Source organism: Otolemur garnettii, unplaced genomic scaffold (genome assembly GCF_000181295.1).
Source record: "Otolemur garnettii isolate 467f Iridium unplaced genomic scaffold, OtoGar3 scaffold00030, whole genome shotgun sequence".
Classification (NCBI taxonomy): Eukaryota; Metazoa; Chordata; class Mammalia; order Primates; family Galagidae; genus Otolemur; species Otolemur garnettii.
This window is the reverse complement of record NW_003852425.1, coordinates 11,033,099-11,056,673: the sequence shown is the minus strand read 5'-3', so window position 1 is coordinate 11,056,673 and position 23,575 is coordinate 11,033,099. Positions and strand designations below refer to the sequence as shown.

The following is a 23,575-nucleotide window of genomic DNA, read 5'->3' as shown; positions in this document are numbered from 1 at the left end:
GATGCCCAGAGACCTCCCTGGGAGCAGTGGAGTACCTAACACCTCAGGGAAGGAGGAAGGGAGATGCAGAGGGGTGAAGAGCTTGAAAGCCAAAGGGACGGAGATGTAAGAAAAATCATGATTGATTTCTTGTTGACGTGGGGGGAAAGTCCCCAAATGTTCACTTGATTCCTCTCAAATGAACTAGAGCAGTTGTTCTCAACTTAAAGTGACATTATTATCCATCAGGAAGGTTTTACAAATTTATTACCTGGACCCCACCTCCTAAAAATTCTGATGTAATCAGTCTTAGGTAAGGTTCAAACATCAATATATTTTAGAAACACTGCAAGTATTCTAATATGCAGACAGTGTTGAGAACCACTGACCTAAAATAATTCACAAATGCCAACAAATGCAAACTCTATCAGGCAAGGTTCTAACATATTTTAACCACACCAGAAGAAAAGATATTCTAAAATCTCAAAACAGCAGAACATGAGGATATTACTAAATTATAACAATAGTCATAACAAAAACAAAACCTCTTCTAAGACTGAGGAAAGAAAAGTGAGCAGAAAGACCCACCAGGGCAGGGGAGCAGCACTGGTCAGCTGTGCAGACTGTGCCGTCCCCAGCCTGGGTGCCCAGCAGCCTGGGGCCAGGTGTGCCGGAAGGCACAGCCAGACATTCCTTTCCCATTTCACAGTTGAGGAAACCGAGTCTTAGATATGTGAAGAAACTTCCCTAAGGTCAAAGTTAAAAGAACAAAGATACCAATTGACCATAGGTCTTTCCCAAGTCTAAAATTTTCTTCCCCATATTTTCTGGAATATTTTTTTAGTACTTGCTAACTTAACACATGAATGCTGGGCATTAGCTTTGTTCTGAGATAAAGTATCTCAAGGCCTCCAGAAGAAAGTATGATTTTCGCAACATTTTCCACTGCAGAACCTCTTAAGAGACCTCATTATAAGGGATATATGGCACAGCTCCTAGCTATTAGCTATCTGACAGCTGGCAGTGAATAAGTAAAGAGAAGATTTATATGATAACATCCAAGGAGCTTGCAGAGGACTGAGGCTAAAGCACTCTGAATGCAGCGTAGACTTGAGAATGAATGACCACACCCACCGACTGACCAATCTACATGACTGTGCAGACATCCTCAAAAGGGCCCGTGTGGGGAAGGGGGACTCTTTGGGACCCAGACAATAGAGAGACACTGGAAATGTTGGAATTCCCTTATACATCTGATTGATAATCTAATCAGCCAAACCAGAAAACAAACTACAAGGGAAGAAAACTATATCGAAACAATCATTTTTCAAGTAGAATTAGGAAAAACCAATAATCCAGAAAAATTATAGATAAATCCACATCAGACATATTTGTCATTTACCAAAAATAAACTGTGAAATTAGGAGTATTCCTAGGTTAAATCTGTTTTTAAAACTTTTAAAAAAGTTATAGTTCTAGGGCAGCGCTTGTGGCTCAGTGAGTAAGGCGCCGGCCCCATATACCAAGGGTGGCAAGTTTGAACCTGGCCCTGGCCAAACTGCAACAAAAAAATAGCCGGGCGTTGCGGCAGGCACCCGTGGTCCCAGCCACTCAGGAGGCTGAGGCAAGAGAATTGCCTAAGCCCAAGAGCTGGAGGTTTCTGTGAGCTGTGATGCCACAGTACTCTACACAGGGTGATAAAGTGAGACTCTTGTCTCTTAAAAAAAAAAAATTATAGTTCTAGTAGAGATTTTCAAAAAGATGAATTTAGTAGCTGATAGAGATAAGTTTAATACTCTCCCACCTGGAGCAGATGGGCATCATGACATCCTAGGAATGGGGTCTCATTTATTAGTATATATCACAGCTAACAATAAAAATTTATGGATTGTTAACTTCCCTCAAGGTAGAAAACATATTCTCAAATTTAAATGAACAAATCCAAGAGTCGGGAAAGAAATAAGAACACTAACTCATTCTCTTACAAAGCCAAGTATCTGGTTAAAACTGTATAATTAGATGAAATGCACAAATGGATAAAAAAAAATTTAGAAAACTGAACAAAAAGAAGAGAAGGCTAGACATTCAGAATGTTAGCAGAAGTGCCTTTGACATGGTGTTAAGTTGTTTAAGCAAATGAACTCAGGATAATTAATTACTTAGTAATATTTACTTTATAAAACATTTAATTGTCCTTATTTTCATTTCATACTCCTGCGAGCTGTATTTTAAAGCCCAGGGTGAGTATGTGGGCACCTGCAGGTACCTGACTGTGCTACAGTCCCTAGCTCAGGATTTCTTGATGTTTTCTGTTTTTTGGTATGAAGACAATTAGTATAAATGAAGACGTAAAGAGTGTCTACAAGATAATTCTTAATTTCCTAAAAAAAACTTTCATTGATTTTGTAACTTTTTATTCCTCACGGTATTAGGACAATGGCTCCTTACTTACCATAATCTGTGATTTTACAGGACACCAAGTACAGCTCTTTTAGGTTTTGTCCTTCCTTTGCAATGACCTCCACGCACCTGAAAAACACACCAAAAAGCGGTGAGTTATACGAACGCATTTGAAGGTAGCTTAGCCAAGGCTTAGCAACAAATTTAACAGGAAGAGGTCACAGCTCTCTTCTTGCAACAAACCCCTTCCAAGCTGTTTCAGAAAAGGTATCATATTCCCTGCTTTAAACTCAAGTGCTCTAATGCCTAAATGTCTTTAATTAAACACTGCTATAACTAGTGCAGCTTTCAAAACAAAAGAGATGCAGAAGAGACATTCCCGTATTTCTTTAAGAGTAATGCCACATTTGGTGACAAATGGCTAGTAAACATATGCCATATAATGAACATGTCATTTATATAATGAAATAACATAAAGCAGTTATGTTATATGTTGACTATACTTGAATCATCATTATAGGTGGGTGGTGATAGTCAATTATTAAGGATAAAATTTGATAACGTTGAAATAAAGATTTTTGTGGAATTTTATTTAACATAAGAAAAATCTTTCCTAAATTAGAGGTGAAAGAAGAATCTGAATACATAAGAACTTTTACTATAAAATGTCTTAAGCTTAATAGTTTAAGTGAATTGTCGTGCTTAGGCCATTTTAATGATACACAAATAGATAGTTAAAATTTAAAGTCTTTTCTGATTTCATTTACACTAAAAGATTTGCCAATAGTTTATTCTGCTCCTAGCCCTAGTGGAAGTTTTAGTACAGAAATGAATGAACTTGAAAAATAATGATTAACAATCCTATCCATTTTGGGGCTCCGAATCCTATAATATCAGAAAACTGTGTGGTCGTACGGACACACGGGCATGGGCACTCTTCAAGGCAGTCCATGTTGTAATCTTTATAAATAACAGTTAAGTAAAAGGGTAAAAGCAAAAAGAGTCATTAACCTTTTCTAGGACACAAGGACCAAGTAATTTGATGCCTGTGTGCATAATCCATCAAAAAATTACTCAGAATCTATCTCTGTCTTTCAGATATTTTATTTGCTGTCTGGCTTATTTGTAGGGATCTTCATAAAATGTCAGGAATTTATACAATTTTACTTCACATAATTCATTATTGAAGGTTAAATAAGTTATAAGGAAGATTTATCTTTCTTTTAAAATATTTTTCATAGAATTTTGGTTTAATAGAACGATAAATATTCCAGGTTTCCTCAAAATAACTGAATAACATGCTTTTTTGACTACTAAAAAAGATGTATGGTAAAATGGAAAACCTTTTCTATGACTATGACAAAAACCTAAAATGGCAACACAATGAAATTACAAAAGTTACAGATTATTGTGAAGGGAAATTTCAAAACCCAATTCCCCATGCCATTTGGTTTTAATGTAACATTTGAGTAAGTTCACCAAAAAGGAAAGGATAAAAACAGAAATGAAATATTACCAATCATAACATTTTACAGACAATTTTAAAGCCTAACTTTTACATGCTAAGAGTAAAAATAAAGATCCTAGATAATTATAAAATCTTGAATAATTTAAAAAATGACTTTCTGTCAAATCAAGAAGATGTATCTTACTGTCCTCCTCCATCACTCAACAAAAATATTAGCAGATCCAATATTTCAGATCCACTAAAAATCATTAATTGTGTTTTGTTTTCATGTTCTATTCCAGTGGTTTAAAATATGTGACTGCATATTTGATTATGAAAAACTCTAAACAAAAACAGCATCCTATCTGTGCTGTCTACTTGATTTCATATTAGATATGCTACAAGTGTATGAGAACACTCGGGACAGAGGAACCACAAGCAGCAAACCACAACATCGGTTTCACCCTGCAAACCACGTGAGAAGCCACTGGAGAGGCAGTGAGAACTGGTATTTATATTAAGGAAAGACAGTCCCTGGAGGAGACCGTCCTACCCTGATGAAAGGCCGTGAGCGTCACGCTGTTTCCCCATGTGGCAGAGAAAACTTGCAGAAGTGTGGACCTTTATGAACAGATATCACAAAATAGTCCATTCAAGAGAGAACGCGCGATTAGAGAATGAGCAGTAAGCGTTTTTCAGACAATAAAGGAAAGGAGGAGCGTAAAGGGAGAGCGCTCTGCTTTTCTAGAGCATCCCCGAAGAGTGTCGCTCTGCTCCTTCTGCTTCCAGGTACGCAGATTTCTATATACTGCCGGTCACCCTGTACCCTCGGCCAGTGGACTGGAAGGTATGACAACAGAGAACCATTCACTGAATAAGAATTCATGGAGGGGGAAAAAGCAGTCCCTGGAAGATTTGTTTCAAAATATTAATTTCTTATCTTTCACGGATGGGATATTTGAGGACAAGTTCTATGAATCTGGACAGAAACTTGTAATGTAATAATAAAACACAAAATTGAGTGGATGAAATAAGTCGATTAATAGCTATTGTTTTGAGAGTTGAAAATGGAAGTGGTTTGTGTTCTCCCCGTTACAGCAGATTGGTGGGAAGAGAACACCACCTCCGGTGCCTGGCTGGTGTCTGAAGCCTTAGTATTCACCCACGTCTAGTGTCCCAGGCAGCATGTGGTGACGGCAGCCCAAGATGAGAGACCACGGGTGGTGACTGTCCTTTTCTCATGAAACTTGGGGTCCACTTAGGAATCTATTTATAAGAAGTACAGAATGCAAGTCTGTGAAGCCCACTTACTCTACATAAGTCTGTGTTTTACAGAGTTGTGGCACTAGTCACAACCTTGGTTGTACTAGTATCAGGGCAATTCTCAATTCATTGTATACTATGTGCACATAAATCTTAGCAATTATTTAAACTTTCGACTACCAGCACTCATATAAGATTTTCAAGGGGTACTTTTTAAGTGGCACCAATAAAAGAGACAAATTATTGCAGAGGGCTAATCTTTGCGTGAACAGAACAGTGACAGACCCATGTTTAAAACCTCTGCGTTTTCATACCCTTTCTTATTCTCAGATACCACACAGGAGAATGTTCATTAATTACAATAATAAATTACAATTCTGTCCCTAGGGACTAGCCAGAAACCCCTAAACAGGATCCAGCATTCACCGCTTTCTTCTTTCTCTCGCACACCCTGTCCTCTCATCCCTAAGGACAAACTGCAGAATATCAGAGGACCAACATTCTCTACGGGTCAGTATGTTCATGCATGAAATTGTAAGAAATTATAATACTTACAAAAGAACTGTATTCTTATGAAAAGTAACAATCTATACAATTAAGAAGAAATTTATAATATGAGAAAATGGCATAGTGGGAAAATGCTGCATCACACTAAATACTGTTACAGTAGCCCAGGAATGTCAAACACAATTAAGCCAAATAAACTGTCTTCCTGAGTCCTGAGGAATCAAGCGGGGTGTGCTTAACCAGAGTATTTTGAATAAAGAATCAAAAGACGTAACATTCCCATCTCACCTCAAGGGACACACAGAACCACCACCTCCCTCTACTGGAGCCCCCATCAGCTTTCTCTACAACATGAGTCCATATGAAAAATTTCTCCAAATCTAATGTCTTAGGTTCATTTAAATATACTTTAGTTTATTCTGAATTGGCTCTGCTGAGTTTATTTTCTTGCTTTTATGTTTTGGCAAAGGTCTGAAGAGAATTAAAAAAAAAATTCTACCATTGTAAATTCCTGAGTACCAGCTGTTACGTACACATATATAAATCCTTTCGGAATACACCAAAAGGGCCAGGAAACCAGCTCTGAAGTATCCAAAGAAACCAGAATTATCTTGGATAATAATGTAATTTTATGCTCACTTGGCTTTTGGCAATGTTCTAAAATGTACCTGAAACATTTGATGAAATTTGAAAAGCAACAGAAAGGTTACTTTTGTGAGCTTTATAGGATTTTTTTTTTCAAAGAAGAGAAGGCATTACTTCATTTCAGTGGAGGGAAAATCTGTCTCCGTAGCAATAGATTCCTAATCGCCTGATTTATGTGAAGGCTAAAGGTTAATGAATTAAGCTGTGTAAGCCTCAAAACTATCAAAGAAACCCAAAAGAGCCTTGAATTATGGAAAACAATGGTCCATTCTACATACATACCAAATTTTTATGTTTTTTGTCTCCTACTCAAAAGCTGGAACATGGCATTAGTGACAATTGAAAAGAACTAATGAGGAAATATGACTACATTGCTTGCAATCGGAGTGTCCTAGGAGACCTTGTTACTGTTTGTGATGTGCTTCAAACCCCAAAGAAGCTAATTGGAGCTGCCAGACACTGGTTTGCAAATCTCACTTTAAAGGACAGGCTCAATCACCTCAGAGGTGTGAAAAGAAATGTCCCCGTTAGAGATGCATTAGTATGTGGCTTGGAAGATTTCAAAATAAACTTTATAATGTTCTTTCTTTAGTCACTTTTATATTTGAGTAATAGATATATCTTTATGCAGAAGAAAAAAATGAAACAAGACAAAAACAACCCCACAGATTTAAAACAAAAAAGTAGGAAGAATGCCGTAAAGTAACTGGCAAATGAGTGTGACCAGGAGCCAGGCGTGTGCACGGCTGAGCGAACAAGTAGATCGCGTCTCAAAACTCCTGAAACAAACACATCATGACGGTAATCTACTGGGGGGTTAGAAGCAGAACCTCACTTTTATCATTGCTAGAAACCAAACAAACTAACAAGCCAACCTATGTTACGCCAATTGTAAGTGGGTAGAGGATAAAGATGCTGAAAATACAAATATACAAGTGGGAAGGAGTCGAGAGGATCTACAGGCAACAGAGAGAGCGACAAGAGAACAGACTTAGCCCGATCCGAGCGGAGAGGCTCACCTGACTAACTCATTAGTATGTGGAATTACACATGTGACTTGAGAACCAGCCGTTGCGTACACATATATTAATCCTTTCGGAATACACAAAAAAGTCATGTAAAGGATAGCAGAGGCCACCAAGACACCATTTGGCATCTTATGGAAAGAATAACGATACCTGCTTGATTTTTCTAAAGCCTCAAATTGAATTTTACTGAAGAATAACCCAATTGTTGTGCAGTAAATGAATGGGCATAATTTACAGGTATGCCTTGCCTTCAAAAAATACACAATATGAATGATTTCTATGTGCAAAGAAAGATAATTTTACAGGTAAACATTTACAAGAAAAGTCAGTTCAAGAATCTATTAATATTCTTCATCTTCCCCCAAAAGACTGACAAGCAATCCAGAATCCATTAACAGGAACTTCCCCCTTACTGCATTGGAATGCTATGGCAGCTACGAGCGTTACACCTAAGCGGTACTTTTTCTAGTAACAAGACACCTTAATCCTTCATGAATAGCATGAAATAGTTATTTTTATCTTTTAGTTAAACAACTGCGCATGCATGACATATAGAAGGTTATTTCAGGGAAGCGACAGAGGGTGACAAGGTAATTCCTTGAGTGAACTTTGCATTTTACGGGTACACTTTTTTGGTAAATGCTCTTCTATTCAACTCCATTAACAGCACAGTACCAAATACACACCTAAGTCAATTTTTTCATGTAAACTTCTAAAGTTATTCTCGTAGAAGAGAGATTTGCTGCAAGGAAGATTTTTTTAAAAGGTTGGCTTGCAATTAAAATGCTAAAGCAATGCTCAAAGCACATTCTTAATATACCACAGGGGCAAAGACTAGGAATGACATGCAAAATGTCACCAGCTCCACCAGTTAACAACAATTATCTTGGGACACTCATTAAATCCTCACTTGCCAAATGTTATTCTCTGGGAAGCCAATATCTGATTAGTGAGCCCGAGATTACTTTAAGCATTTGCTTCAACAGTAACAAAGCCATGCCTATTTTGTCACACGGAAAGGTGACGGAAGGTTACAAAATGAGAATGGGACTATTGTGCTGTTGTTTAGTTTTTAATGAGGCATACCACAAGAAGTGGCTTGTGAACTGAAATGTTTTCGAAACCTGACTTCGATGGGTTTGCATCTTTGCCAACAGAAGTGTTACACCCTCAAAGAAAAGGAGGCAGAGAAGATGCCTTCGTTCGCTGGTTCTTTCTGGACTACCCTCTCCCTGTGTGCTTCCACTATCAGATGGCTCGCCTAATTGGGGAGTAAACAGGATTCAGTGCTGAAAGCGTAATACAACAACAGATTAATAGTTTTAATATATTTAGGAATAGTTGTCACAAACCCACTACAACAGAAATCCTTTTTTCACTCATATAGCAAAAGATGTTTTGTTTTAGTGTGAATGTTTCTCAGACTTCTTTAAAAATGTTTTCTAGATAGAATAAAACTTCTGTACATTTTGTTAAATTACTAAGAAATAATATCATTAAAGGTTTTCCAAGAAGGTGGTGCAGAGACTGAACTAACAAACTTCTGATAAACTTGGCTCTGACTTTAATACTTCTAATGTATTTATCCAAATGTCTTGTTCTTAATTTTAGCCACTATTCTATCCTATCCCAACTTCTCTGTACTCTAAATATCATGTAACAAGGTGAGCTAAGAATATGCAAGAGGCAGAAAAAAGATGCTATGCTTTTATAAATTTAATTCAACAATGTTTTATTGAGTGTAAACTATGTATTAGAATACTAAGAGAGCCAGGTATGGTGGCTCAACCCTGTAACCCTAGCACTTTTGGAGGCTGAGACTGTAAGATCGTTGAGGCCAGGAGATCACGACTAGCCTGAGCAGCACAGTGAGAGAGCTAGTCTTTACGAAAACCAGAAAAAATAGCCTGCCTTAGTGGTATGTGCCTGTAGTCCCAGCTGCTCCAGAGGCTGAGGCAGGAGGATCACCTGATGCTGCTGTGAGCTATGATGACATCACTGCGGTCTAGTCTGGGTCACAGAGTGAACATTGTATGAAAAAACAAAGACAAGAAATACCAGAAGATATAATATGATATAATAAAGCCACATTATTATACAATGATGACTACATAATACTTATAACCTGATAATGGATCAAATAGTAGTCATTTTTGATATTATTGTTGACACTGATGTCTATACCTAGGAGCTGCAAAAGTATATTACTATTTCTTAACCACTAAGAATCAGCTGACGACAGTCATATTTCACAACTAAAGGAAATGCTAGAAAGAAAGGGAAGAAAAAAATGTAAAGACAAGACTTTTTAATTTTATTATTCTTTAATGGGAAAAAAATGTAGATATTTTGAAATAGGAAGTGTTAAGAAACCTCCTCCTTCTTTTAAGCTGTTTGGAGTTCCACCAAATTGTACCAATAATTCTAGGGGAATCCAGAGGCTGCACAATTCTGATACAGTTATGATAGGTGCTAATACTATGGTTTATTTTAATAGAGAGGGCAGAGGAGAAGATTTTTACCACCCTACATGTGACAAAAATTTACTATGTGGAAGCAGAAGCCCAGGCCCTTATAAAACCAGAAATATTTTTAAAAATGTAAAATAATGGTCCATTTTAGTAAATTATAATTCATCAGAGGCCACTCCTTCCCTGCCTGAGCAAAAGGTCAGGCAAAAATCTGGCAAGCTCCAAACCATCCCTGCCCAGCACCATTAATAAAAACATTGATAATAAAGTGAGAAATATTTTTAAGAGGCTATTATCAGGCTTTCAAATAGTTAAAACGAATACTGTGAAATTTGGATGGAATAATAAACTCACAGCGAAGATCTCCCTGCACATACCTACTCCTTCTACCCTAAACTGCTATGAGGATCGATAGAAAAGTCTTAGTTTAACAGACTATATTTTAAGATCACCTTTAGTTTAAAATGGCTGTGACTTAAGTTATTTTAGTGGAATATAAAAGCACACAGATGAGATTCCAGGCATCATTCATGAAAGAGTTAAGGACTTCCGCACCAGAAGACAGCCACAACTCTGCTTTGTGGTGACTAATTGCCTCTTTAACCCCTGTACTCTGGGAGTTGGCCCGAGCTTCAATACTAGTTTTGTGATACAGCCAAAGACTGATGTTCAACACGGACCTCCCGTGACCTGTAGCCAGGGAGGCAACTCAGACAAGATGCTGACAAAAGGTTTCCTTCTCATATGGGAAGGCACAAAGTCTCTTTTTGGATAAGCCAGATTCTCAGAAGACTATAAAACACAGAAGGTAAAGGCAATTTATAAAAGTTAACAGAATGGCTTCTCACTTTAGTTAACAAGGATTCTAAACATCCCAATGGACCTTTCAAAATTTTGTTTGAGAAAATGGTCTTAGCAATATGAAAAAAAAAAAAAGATTTAGTTCTAAATGCAATGAGGAGGGTGCCCCATTTGATGTCTTTGAAAGCTTATAATTAGATAGCTACAATCAAATACAAAGAAAAGCAGATCAACCTCCCACTCCAAATGTCCTCCAGGTACTTCAAGCACTCCTCTTCCGGAGGCCTGCACTTTGCCATTAATTTTTAAGCATAGCAACTTCCTGGCCTTATCATAAACTAATAAAAAACATTTATAGGTAACTTCATGGAGCATTTATATCAATACAAAACTAATCGATCCACAATTAGGAGAACAGGACAGTCAAGGCTGCTTCTTAGTTACCAAACAGTGAAGGATGAGGACAGAGTTCTACAGCAGGGACCAAGAAATGTGCCATCAGTGGGAACAACGTAATAAGACCAGAGGAAAATCACCTAGGTTGAGGAAGGGAGGGACATTACCTAATCTGACCAAACTGATGCTAAGCTAGAGTGAACTCTGAATGCTTTGAGGCTGAGGGATCATAAAACCTGCTTGTGAAGCTCCGGGCTGCCCCTGCTTTACTCCCAGGCCCCCATCAGTACATATTAATGTCCCTGTCAGGGGTGAATCATCTTTGCTCTAACATTTCCAGGAGAGAGAGGCAGCAGGTCACAGTTAGTTGTTTGGCACGTTGTGTTTACAGGGAGAGTTGACTTCTTACGCAAATAAAAGAAATAACATTTATACTTCCTTACCTCAAGTTTAACAGTCCTTGTGTTTCTATAAATGACAATGAAGGGTATCAACCAAGAATCCTCTTATGAAAATTATGCAGTTTATATTTTTTAAATCCCAAAACAAAGATGACAACTGATTTTATTTATTTTTTATTTATCTGAAGGATAGAGACACAAAGGCTTCCACATTTTCTTCTTAACATTCAAGTAAATATAATAGGATGAGATTTAGAAATTCTAGAAAAATGCTATTAAACCTTACTTAGCTTCTCTGCCTATCAAGCCAGTTCAGTGAGTCCTTAAAAAGTCCATTAGCCTGTAAAATGAATACACTTCTCGAGGTTTCTTTCTAAATTGTTTAATTTGTCCAAATAATGCAAAAACTTGATTACATGTAATTTAACTTATATTGCAAGGAGTATACAGTACATAGCTGCATGCATTTACATATATGATTCTTAACAAATACATTTTGCTTTTACTGATATTGTCAGTAAATTAACAAAAACATAGTTGTTGTAACTGTACTAAGTAAAGAATTCAGCAGCCAAGTCTCTGAGATGCCATCCAGGCCACTTTGCCTGGAAAATCCAGGCCACTTTGCTTGGACTAGTCACCAGCCTCTCTTGCTGGGAAAGTGAAGGAAAGCTGATGGAATCAGTGTGTAAGACTGATAGAAACCACAGGGAAGAAGTGTTACCCATTTCCTCCTTGCAGAAAGTTGCAAAAACAAGACAGTAAGTAAACACCAGGAAAGGAGAAAGCGCACATCACTTCGTTTCAGACAGTGGGGACTTCCACAGGCAAGGTCACGTCTGACAGCCACGGAAACAAGCAACATTCCCAACCCAAGAACTCAGCTTTCTGTTATTTTTAAAAGCATAAATCAAGATGAACAGCATGTCTCCCTGGTATATTTTCAAATGTTCTACTGTTATTACAGTTATTGTTTTACCTGCATAATCAACAAACCATTAAAATGTCTGCTGGACACAGAAAACTCCTTTTTCAAGCACCTAAATAAAAGAGTAAATTCTGGTATTCTGAAGAAGAAACAAGGTTGAGAGGTTGGGAGAAAAGGTTTACTATTTTCAAAAGTCATGAGTGGCACAGAGACCCAAGAGTAATGCCAGACATTGAAAAGCCATGTCAAGTAAACACGCCTGCAGTCAGCTGGTCAGTCCTGCGCTTCTATAGGTCCTGAGGGTACCATAAATTCTGTCCCAGTAATGATAGAATTTTACAGAAAAATAAAGTTAGAGCATAAATTATTTTTTGTGATCTTTTATTGAAAGGTAAGCACAAGGTCATCAGATACACAATACCCTTAGGCCATGTGGCAACATTTGGGGCTGTGGGAAAAGTAATGGAATTCAGTGCTACATATTCTTTTTCATACTTAGAAAGAGGTGATGGGAATAAGAGCATGAGTAAGTCAGTGGGTGTGATAAGTGCTTAGGAAAGTATTAGTTGAATTAAGCTTAGGGAGAAAATATTTTAAAGAGGAAAAAGTAGAGAAATAATATATTCATATATTGTATTAATTACTAAGAGACTGAAATTTACTTTAGGGGGTTGTTAATATCTAGATTTACTTCCACCGGAGAAATGCATATAAAACTACAAAGGAAATAATGGAGAAAGCAGGGAAGGTAAAAAACCTGAATATGAAAATAATAAAATCTGGGGCATATTCACTCTGAAGGAATTAGTACAATTCAGATTTGAAAAGCTTCTATTAAGTGAAATAAAATTTTAAGCTTTCAAGAAACCAAAGAAAGAGGGAAGCATAATAATTATTCATCATACTATGAGTTTAAAAAAAATCTTATGCTCAAAAGAAAGCACAAAAATACTAGTTATGCTTGAGTTATTTCTGGAAAGGTGGAGAGGTGAAGTTGTAAGAAAATATCAAAATACCCTGTGTGACAGTAGAACCTCCACAGTGACCACCTCTATCGGCTGACCTAACTTTCACAGACCAGACATGCACCACCTGTACATATGTTATCAGTAATGTAGGCCTAGCTCCTCATGTTGACCACCCCACAAGCTGATCAGTCTGTTACAGTCCCACGGGTAGTCAGCCTAGAATGTTCTACTATACTTAGGAAATTTCTTTCCACTTCTTAATACCATGCTGGACTTAATCCATGAGAAATTGGCCTCTTAAAATGTTAAAAAAAAAAAACTGTGAAGTATTACTGCATATGCTTAGTAACATAATACAAAATAAAACATAATATTTAGCTACATCAGAATTTTACTAAATTTTAATGTTGCATGTAGAAAATTAACCAGTTATGGATAATGAAAATAATTCTCCAATGCTCATACTGTCAAAACTGTATGTGTATGTACATGTTATGTGTATTTGTGCAGGATGTTGTACTTAATTTAGCTTCTATCAATCAGTCTCTTCTGTAAAATGTAAATTATAATATCTACCTCTAAAGGTTTTGTACAAGTTACATTTCATAATGTTTATGAAGTTCCTTTGAGTCATTCAACAAACATTTACTAACACCTACTGTGCCATTAATTATGTAGATATAAAGATAGATAAGTCTCTCTCCAAAGGGAATTCACAATCATGTCAACTTTAAATCCTCTGCACAAATAAGGCAGGGTTCTTTAGACTAGAATAGTATTTTCTAAAGTACATCTCTAGGACTTAAATAGTTCACATATACAAGAAATAAATGTATATGAACAGTATGTTTATGTGAATCAATAAATTACATTTTCTTAGTAGAAAAATGAAGGTACAGTACCTTGAGCAGGACCTAGCATATAGCAAGCAATGAAATGTTATGTACATGTGACTATTTAGCACAGTACCTAGCACATTAAAAAACACTACCAGTAGTAGGCTGAATAATGGCCTCCAAAGACATCAAGTCTAAATTCATGGAAACAATAAATATTACCATCTGTGGAAAAAGTGTTTTTATAGATATGATTTTGAGATGGGGAGATTTTATCCTAAATTATCTGGATAGGCCATAAATTTGTTACAAACTAGTCTACTTTTAAGAAAGAGGCAGATGGCCTCTTACTGAGAAAAGTAGGCAATGTTACCACATGGACAGCCTAGAGTGATGCGCTCACAAGCCAAGGGCTGCATGCAGCCACCAGAGGTTGCAAAGAAAAGAGCAGATTGTTCCCTGGAGCCTCCAGAGGGAGAATGACACCCTGATTTTGGTCTAGAAACCGGATTTTGGACTTCTGGCCTCCACAAGTGTGACAGAGTAAGTTTTTGTTCTTTTTAAGCTACCAAGTTGATGTAATTTGTTATGGTAGATACAGAAAATCAGACCAGTCCCTAAAAATGTTACTAATCACTGGATTACTTGTATGACACAAAGGAATTTCATTTATAAATGTAACAAGCTCGTTGCAATTAAGATGATGTAACTGGATAGGACAGAACTTTAAGTTATTATAGAGACAAAAAAGGAAAACAAAGAATGCTACTTCAGCATGAATTAGAATAAACAGCAAAACAGCAGGTTTGTGAAACTTCTTTAGAATAAATATCCATTTTTCTCTGGTACTTTATTATAGAAAATTTTAAGCAAAAAAAGCTGTAAGAATTGTGCAGTGAAAACACATTAGACCATTTAGTGTCTATAATTAACATTTTATTACATCTGCTTTATCTCAGCCATATCCATCTACCTCTCTATCCATTCCTATCTCTATCTAGTCATTTACCCTTTTTAAATGCATTTCAAAGTAAGTGCAGACATCAATACATTTCACTCCTAAACACTTTAGCAATTGTACATATCATTAACTAGAGTTCAATACTTTTTCATTTTTAAAAAATTATTATGAGTGCATAATAAGGTGTATTTCTTCATGGGATATATGTGATATTTTGAAATAGGCATACAATAGTGAATTAATCAAATCAGGGTAATTGGGGTATTTACCATCTCAGGCATTCATCATTTCTTTGTGTTAGGATTGTTTAAATTCCACCATTTATTTATTTTAAGATGCATTTTAAGTTATTGATAATAGTCACTTTGTTATTAAGATTTATCTACTATGAAATTTGTGACTGCACACAAATCTTAAATGTAATTAGTTGTGAGAAATGAACATTCAGGCAGCCCTGGGTTACAGACAACTGGCTTTCAAGGATCCCCATAAGCATAATTTATAATTAAATAATTGAATTAATGATTCGGGAACAAGTTTCTTCTGTGCATTGAAACAGGCCCTCATGGCAGGAGATGATGGTGGTGTAGCATCTTTAAGCCAGTGCCTTGAGAGGCAAGATCCTGACACCGAGCAGTTTCCAGGGTTTTCTGCATAGTTACTAAGAATATCACCTGCTACGAGGCCATTTATGACAAAAAAAGAAAATGACCGTACTAAAAAGAAACTGACTTCAGTGGTCAGCGCCCCTTCCCCAGCAACAGATTAGAACCTGACGCTGCAGCAGCCACTCCATCCTCCGCAGCGCCATCCCCGTCCTCATCATCCTGTCACTGAGCTGGCCTCCCTCCCTGCCTCAAAAACACCCCATCCAGGGAGCAAGCCATTCGTACACCACTAAATGAGTGCTGACCTTCAATATTCTCTGAAAAAATTTATCCTGTCTCTATCTAAACTTTTTGTAAGTTTTTATGTTCTGTTTGCTTGAATTAGAAAAAAGAGCATAAAGGGGGGTGGATGGGTGGAGGGAGGGTGATTGGAGGGATCACCTCTATGGTTTATCTTTCAAGGGTACAAGTGAATCTTTCTAAAAGTAGAATATAAACGTCTTAACACAATAACTAAGAAAATTACATGAAGACTATGTTAACCAGTTTGATGAAAATATCTCAAATTATATGGTATATGGTACAGTGTGGTATACGAAAACACCACACTGTACCCCATGATTGCATTAATGTACACAGCTATCATTCAATAAAAAAAAAAGAAAAGAAATGTCCAGCTTCCCTAAGCAATAAATTTGACAGGTGATAACTCTGACATTTCACTGTGACACTTTTTTTTTTTAATGAAGGAGGTGAAGGTACATCCTTCTTTCAAGTGTATGGTTTAGTTTGTGATTACTTTGAAAAACAATTTAGAACAAATTTTGTGAAACCATGGATAAGTCAAAATTTGTGTTATTTTTAATTATCAGTTCCATCGTGGAACCAGTACAATACAAACAGCTCAAAATACCAAAGAAGTGTTCAGAAAAGGTGTGGCTGATGAATACACAGTACATGGCTGGTTTGAGAAGTTCCCTTCCAGTGATCTGAATCTTGAAAATGAGCCACGTGGGCTACTCAAGATCAACGTGGATTGTGATGTGGTAGAAGCTGAGGTGGAAGCGAATCCATCTCAACCTACACTTGAATTAGCAGCAAGGTTTGATGCTATCATTTCAACAATATCGAACCATTTGAAACAAACTGACAAGGTAAAGAAGCTGTATAGGTGGGCTCTGTGTGAATTAAATGAGCATCAGAAGGGAAATCGTCTAAAGTTTCACTTTCTTTGCTTCACTGCCACCTGTCATGACATAAGGGAAAACCATTTCTACACCATATTGTTATAAGTAATGAAAAATGGATTCTTTCTGACAATCACAAGCATTAAGCACGATGGCTGGATAAAGGGCTGAAACACAGCCCCAAACTGAATATAGCAGAACCTCTGTATGGAGACAACTCAGGGACTGTAACCAACTGGTCAACATGAGGAACAAGGTACTGTACTGATACATACGTGTAGGTGCATGTCTGGTCTTGAAAATTAGGTCAACTTGAGGTGGTCAGTGCAGGGAGGCGGTCAGCTCTGGAGGCTCTACTGTGCTCTTCAAAGAAAAGCTAATGGTATCTGCTTGGTAGTCCAGTGCTGGTATCACCCACCTCAGTGTCATGACACCTGCTCAGTTGGTAACAGATGTCTACTGTACTCAAATGGACGCCATGAGGAGGATGCGTGCAGGTAAGCTGCAGAAATTAGGCAACAGAGAGAGGCCCGTTCTCTCACAAGATAATGCTGCTGCATACCCAGCAAACTATAGAAGTCAGACTTGGAAATTTTCTGTCCAGACCTTATGCCAACTGACTGCCACTTCTTGCAGGCTTTGTGTCACATCTTGCAAAAAAAAAAAAAAAAAAAATTATTCAATTCTCAATGAGCTGTGGAAAACACCTCTTGAGATTTTATTGCTATTTACTCTCCAGGCGTCTTTGCTGCCGGCACACACAAGCGACTGTCACAGTGGCTAAACTGTGTCTATAGTTGAGGCACATACTTTGATTAATTGCACTGCTTCTTGTTTGAGATATAATAAATGAAACTTCTGATTCAAAATCAGACATTTCATGCTTAATCACCTAACAGATTCTGTAACTTACTATTACAGTATAGGGGATTACTACTATATAATCTTTTGTAGATATATGCTTTCATTTCTTCTTGGTAAAAACCTAGAGTGGACTTACTGAGTTAGGGTACTAATAGTATGTATACAGTAGGTGCATAATTAGTTATATAAGAAACTGTCCAATCTTCCTCCAAAGTTAAACCATTTTGCATTCCCACCAACTTTAAGCAGTGTGTGTGCACCAACTTCCATGTTCTCAGGCTTGTACATCCATAACAGAGCCTAGTTCAACACTGAAAAATTCAAAGGTCTCATCATGATGATAATTCTACTATTTTTATTTTTTCATTTAAGAAAATACACAATTAAGAAATGCGCAAGTTAAGACAAAAGATAATTGGGAACCTGTTAATATTTTAAAAGTAATTCATATATTTCCAGAATGCTTTTTTTTAAAAAAATCACAAGACATAAAAGTAAACAGAGATAATGTAATTCATTCATTTTTCAGACAATGCTTGGTGCAGTCCCCCCTGCAGGAACTTTTTGACCCCAGATAACATTCTGCATATTTGTTCCTTGGGATATCTTCATGGCTCCTACCACCTTTACTCAAAGGAACCTATTGTCTAGCAATAATCAAGTAACTTCAGGAAAGAGCTCCCAGGCATTTCATAGAGTCCTCAGCACTGAAATCTGTATAGCCCTCCACATCATCTCTCATGAGTGAAATCAGAGGTTAGGAACCATTTTAAAATCAGCACCAAACCATGATCCTGTTAGCATCAGGCCTTTCATGTAAGGCTTCTACCCTCACTGAATATTTAGTGGAAGACATTACATAATGTAACTTACAAGGTATATTGCTTATGCCATCACCAAAGGAATTTAAAAAATGGTTTTAGCAGAAATTGGATTAGAAATCTGGCATTAGCCAACAAATAGTAAAAGCTGGACCTCCCACCATGGTTTTCTTCAATTACAAAGGAAGAGAAATTTCTTTATTTTACTATTTCTAATTATTTAAGTGAATTGCTCAGTTTTAAGGAACATACAGCCTATTTACTTTTTTCATAGCTCCATATATCACACATAAAAGTCTTCACTGAAACATACTAGAGCCTTGGAAGTTCTCAAACAAACATAAAAATGCTTCCTTAGTCCTGCAGGAGAGACAAACTTTGTTATTTTTTCATAAGATTAATTTTAAAAATGGAAACCACTAAGAAATAATTGCAAAGTTATTAACTGTATAAAAGCTCTTAAAAGTCATTTTACACCTTATACTATTCAATTATAGCATAAAACTTTCAAAACTTTCAACCTAATTCTTTTTAAAGTAAACTCACTATCAATCTCAAGATTATTTATTAACATGGAAAGTAATTCCATCTTCTCTTATTATTCTTTACAGTTTCTAAAATAATAAAACTGCTGTTCATGGGAACTTTCCCCCAATAAACATTATTTCTTTTTCGCTAATGATCTAAAATAGAAAGTCATAGAAAATGACTCCAAATTACTCTTTCATTTCCAAATTTTAAAACGTAATCTCTCAACGGGAATGCATAACAACACCGTCTTCTAAGAACAATAATTTGAATTAACATCTACAAATAATGGAAAGGGGAAAAAATACATGTTTATTGCGAAACTTAAGAGCCCAAATTTATGAGTTTTAAAACCTCTCATAACTCTTAGTATAAACAATACCCAACATTAATTATGAGATATTCAGAATTGTTGGGGAGAGGAAGAATTTTACATGACTAGAACTGTACTTTTAAAATATTGACCAGTTTCCAACTATCATACAAACAGTGTGGGGCCAAATTTGTGATTGAACCTGACATTCCCATCCATGCCCTGCCACCCTAATCCCTCTGTGCTTGAAATCTGTGATTTTATTGCTGGATCCAGGCCAGATTAAGGTGTGTAGAGGCCATGAAGTGTTGGAACGAAACTATGGTTTTCCTTCCAAATCTATATTTCATTAAAAATAACAACAACACTGAATTGTGCAAGCAGTAAGGAAGGTCAAAGTGTAACCTTCTCGACAGTTTATGCTGCCTTTGTCACGCTGACACTAAGCAGGTGCCTAACAACACTCCTTTGGGGCCTAAGGTGGCAGCAACCGGTGGCCGCTTTACTGGGACCACTCTGTCCTCCCTGCTGCACACCAAAAGGAAGCTACCTCGTCTTTTGTCTGATTTGGCCCCCTGCCTCCATCTACTTTTCTCAGTCTGGCCTGAAACCTGGGATATTCTAGGCCATAGATTCGTCATAATTCGGACTTGTTTTCTGAAAACGGTAAACCTTTCCGGTCTTACACATGGACCCTAAAGGATCACAAATAGGCAGCCCGGCCATATCTTGCGTGGCTGAGTCAGTGTTTTAAACGAATATACAAATGCCTTTAGGTCTGACATGCGCTCTCGGGCGCCGCCCTCCCCAGCATTCCCGAAGGTTCCATTTGATGCACTTCCTCACTTACAGTCTATGTTTGGCCTTTATAGAATTAAGTCTGTAACCCCTGCAAATACCATACCCATCACCTCCATGTGAGCAGGAAACCCTTAATTCAAACCCAGACACTTGTCTCTTCTCAGAGTGACTGTTGCTCCTAACCTTTAGTTTTCCTGCTTTCTGCTGTGGCCGCTGCATGCAGTCTGTCACCAACCGGCCTCACTTGTCCTGCTACCACATCACACGTCACACGCCCAGCAGCAGAGCCCAGGTCTCACTCCTCTTTGAGGAGATACTCAAAGCAGGTTTGCTGAACAAATGCGGGAAACTAGTGCACACAGATTCCTCATGTGCAAGTCGTGCTGTTGGTTCCACTCAGGGTTCTGAATAACTGTTATGGTTCAGAATAATACATTGACTATGTATTTCAACCAAGTAGGGCTTTATTTTTAAGCATCGGGACTCTATTATTTACAGTTACAAAGAGAAATGCCTGTGCAAAAACTATCTAATAAAAGGGGTGAAATACACGTAGTAACAAAATATAGAGGGAATAAAGAAGAGAAAAAAAGTATGTGTAGATTCTCAGGGTTAAAAACATAAATAATAGGGTACGAGTATGGAATGGAAACTTAAAGCGGGCTCTGCTGAATTTCTCTCAGTAAACATATCTCCCGTGCCAGGTAAGACCCACAGAGAAGATGCTATAATATTCACTCTACTGTGAGATAAAGCAGCAACAGAGGCCATAATAATTTTTTTGGAAAATATTATGACTACCAAAAATATTGCTATTAACTGCAAGAAACTCATCTTATACTCCTTGTTATTAGAGAAGAAACATTTGCTTAAGGGAAGTAAATTTACTTTCTATGAACAGTTCTACTGCAAGACAAGGAGAATATCCCAATTTGTCAATGTGAGGGTAAATATCACAGGGAGAAAATATGGGCTTTACAAGGTGTTATTTTCAAAGAAGGTAGGCAGAGTAAACAACGTGGTTCTCGGGCACGTTTTTTTTTTCATATATATGCTCTTAGGCATTTATTTGCTTACAGAATTAAGATAGTCTGTTTACTGGGGGGGCCTAGAACATCCCTAACTCTTCTTAGTTTAATGCGTAAACGTGAGGGCCTTTGATAGGCAGAGTGGCAGGGCACTCTGGAGCACAGCCTCAGCAGGCTGGGCGCCGAGGACCAAATCCAGGACTCCCCGTGTTAAACTCCCCAGGCCTCACTTTCCTTGTTTGCACAGTGGGGGCAATAACATGGACCTCTAGGGTCTTTGTGAGGATTAAAAGACATGATACGTTAAGTTTAGAGCAGGGCCTTGCATGTGTTCATACCTGCCTTATTACTTGAATTAAAATTTCCATTATCACTAGACATCGTGTGCCCCGGATTTCATACACGAGACAAATCCAGAACCACCTATGTAGTATGTTGGCCTAAAACCAGGAAGCTGAATTTAACCACGCCTCTAATTTACCTGTCAATTCACAGGAAATACAGAGGGAGCAGGCACATAGCCAAGCATTGAATGGCACCATATACCAATCAGCTACTCACAGAATGTAAGAAATTATGCAGAATACATGATTCACGTTCTTTAGTAAATAAACGATATGCAGAAGAAGGGGGAGTGTTAGCCGATAAAGGAAACCTAAAAGTTACAGCAACCAAATTAAATATTTGACCTAGTTTGGACCCTGATTTGAATAAATAAGCTGAAAAGAGTATGTTTCAAGACAGGGAAAATTAAACATAGGTAACGTAGGTACATTAAACATAATAAATGACGTTCAGAAATTATTCCTACATTTGCTAGTTACAATAACAGTACTGAATGTGTACATTAAAAAAAAAAAAAAAAAACTTCACCAGATAGAGAGAACTGAAGTATTTATATGTGGCAAAATACTTCAAGAATAAAGAAAAGTTGAATCAATCAGCGGACCAAACAATAATGGCGAAACGCTGGCCACGGTTGTCTGGATGGTGGGCACAAGAGAATTAATTCACTACATACCATCCATCCTCTCTGTGTTTACATGTGTTTGAAAGTTTCCACAATAAATGTTAAAGTTTAAAAACTCATTATCTTCTGGATTTAACATTTGCAACTTGCCCTCGAATCCATTTATATGTCAACCATATTTGTTATTTTACTTGTGCAATTTAATTAAATGCTACAATAAATGATGAGATTTGAAAGTGAAAAGGAATTATTTCTATAGAACTATTTCTGCTAATACTTGATACAGGCAGATCACTAAAACTATGCTTTTAAATTAGGTGTGAGATAACTGTAAAAGTTTAGGGAATATACAAGTTTATAAAATTCAAATGAATTCTATAGTTAAATCGCTTCGTGTCTTACTGCTCAGTCCACTTTTTAATGTACTAAAAACTGAAACACTTGGTGCTGCCCTTGTGGTGTGTCCATGTCACAGACATCACGAAACTCCCACCAGTGTGCTTACCGAGAAACGGAAGATCTCAGGCCTCAGCAGAAGACTCAAGGATACATGGACATTTATATAATTTGGAATCATGTAAATTCCTTACATATTTTATTTTAAACTCCCCCCTTGCTTTAACTCTTCAAATACTAATTTTCACCGTGGAAGAGAAAAGTGGCTTCTATTATGTTACAAGTCTATTGTTTTTTAGGTCTAAAGTTTTTGGGTCTCTTGTTAATAGCATCCAACGTTTATTTTTGTTTTAAAATCCTGTTCAAAATATTGTTTCAACTGTTTCACTTAATTAATCCATAATATAAAATTAAAGCAGTATAAATTTTAAAAATGACAGGATGTTTTACAGTTTTAATAATGGAGCTCACGTGACAGAAGAGCTTCAGTAAACACAGTGTGAGAAGCTGGAGGCTTTCCCAAAGTGTGCAAAGCTGTGTTTTGTATCTGATCAAAGACAAATACGTACTGACTGTGACAAATGTAATACTGATTTCCACTAGACTTGAGTGAACACTATACCCGCAACAACTTATTTATTCAGATTCTTCCTACTTAACAAAGTATTGATGATAGCTAGGAAGGAGAGTAAACGTTCATTTTAGTGAGTTATTAGAAAACAAGATGCCTTTGAACTTCGCTGTAAAAGGAAAAAGAATGCCGAAAATAAGCTTCTTTCCCAAAGCAGTTATGTGAAGTGTTCAAAATCACCATTATAAAGTCTCAGAATTTAAACATCTTTTCTGGTTAAAAATTATCAGTCTGAGTATCAGCAGCACTAGCATAATCCCAAGTTTTGCTCACACACTTTGGGGGCAATAGTGTAATTATGGAAAGTCTGTTCCAATAAATTAGGGTAGAACAAAGTTGATCTCAGTAAAATATATTTTGTCATGGATCTGATATAATTACAGCCCCTATCTCAAAG

General features: G+C 37.0%; 1 protein-coding gene across 1 annotated transcript in view; it reads right to left on the bottom strand.

The window, feature by feature from the left end:
- The window catches only part of FBXL17 (F-box and leucine rich repeat protein 17), a 486,505-nt gene that overhangs the window by 159,635 nt on the left and 303,295 nt on the right, over window positions 1–23,575 (bottom strand). Inside the window, exon 8 of the mRNA XM_012804603.2 lies at window positions 2,432–2,508. Coding sequence (XP_012660057.1) covers window positions 2,432–2,508 — 77 coding nt within the window. The remainder of the gene's footprint in view (window positions 1–2,431; window positions 2,509–23,575) is intronic.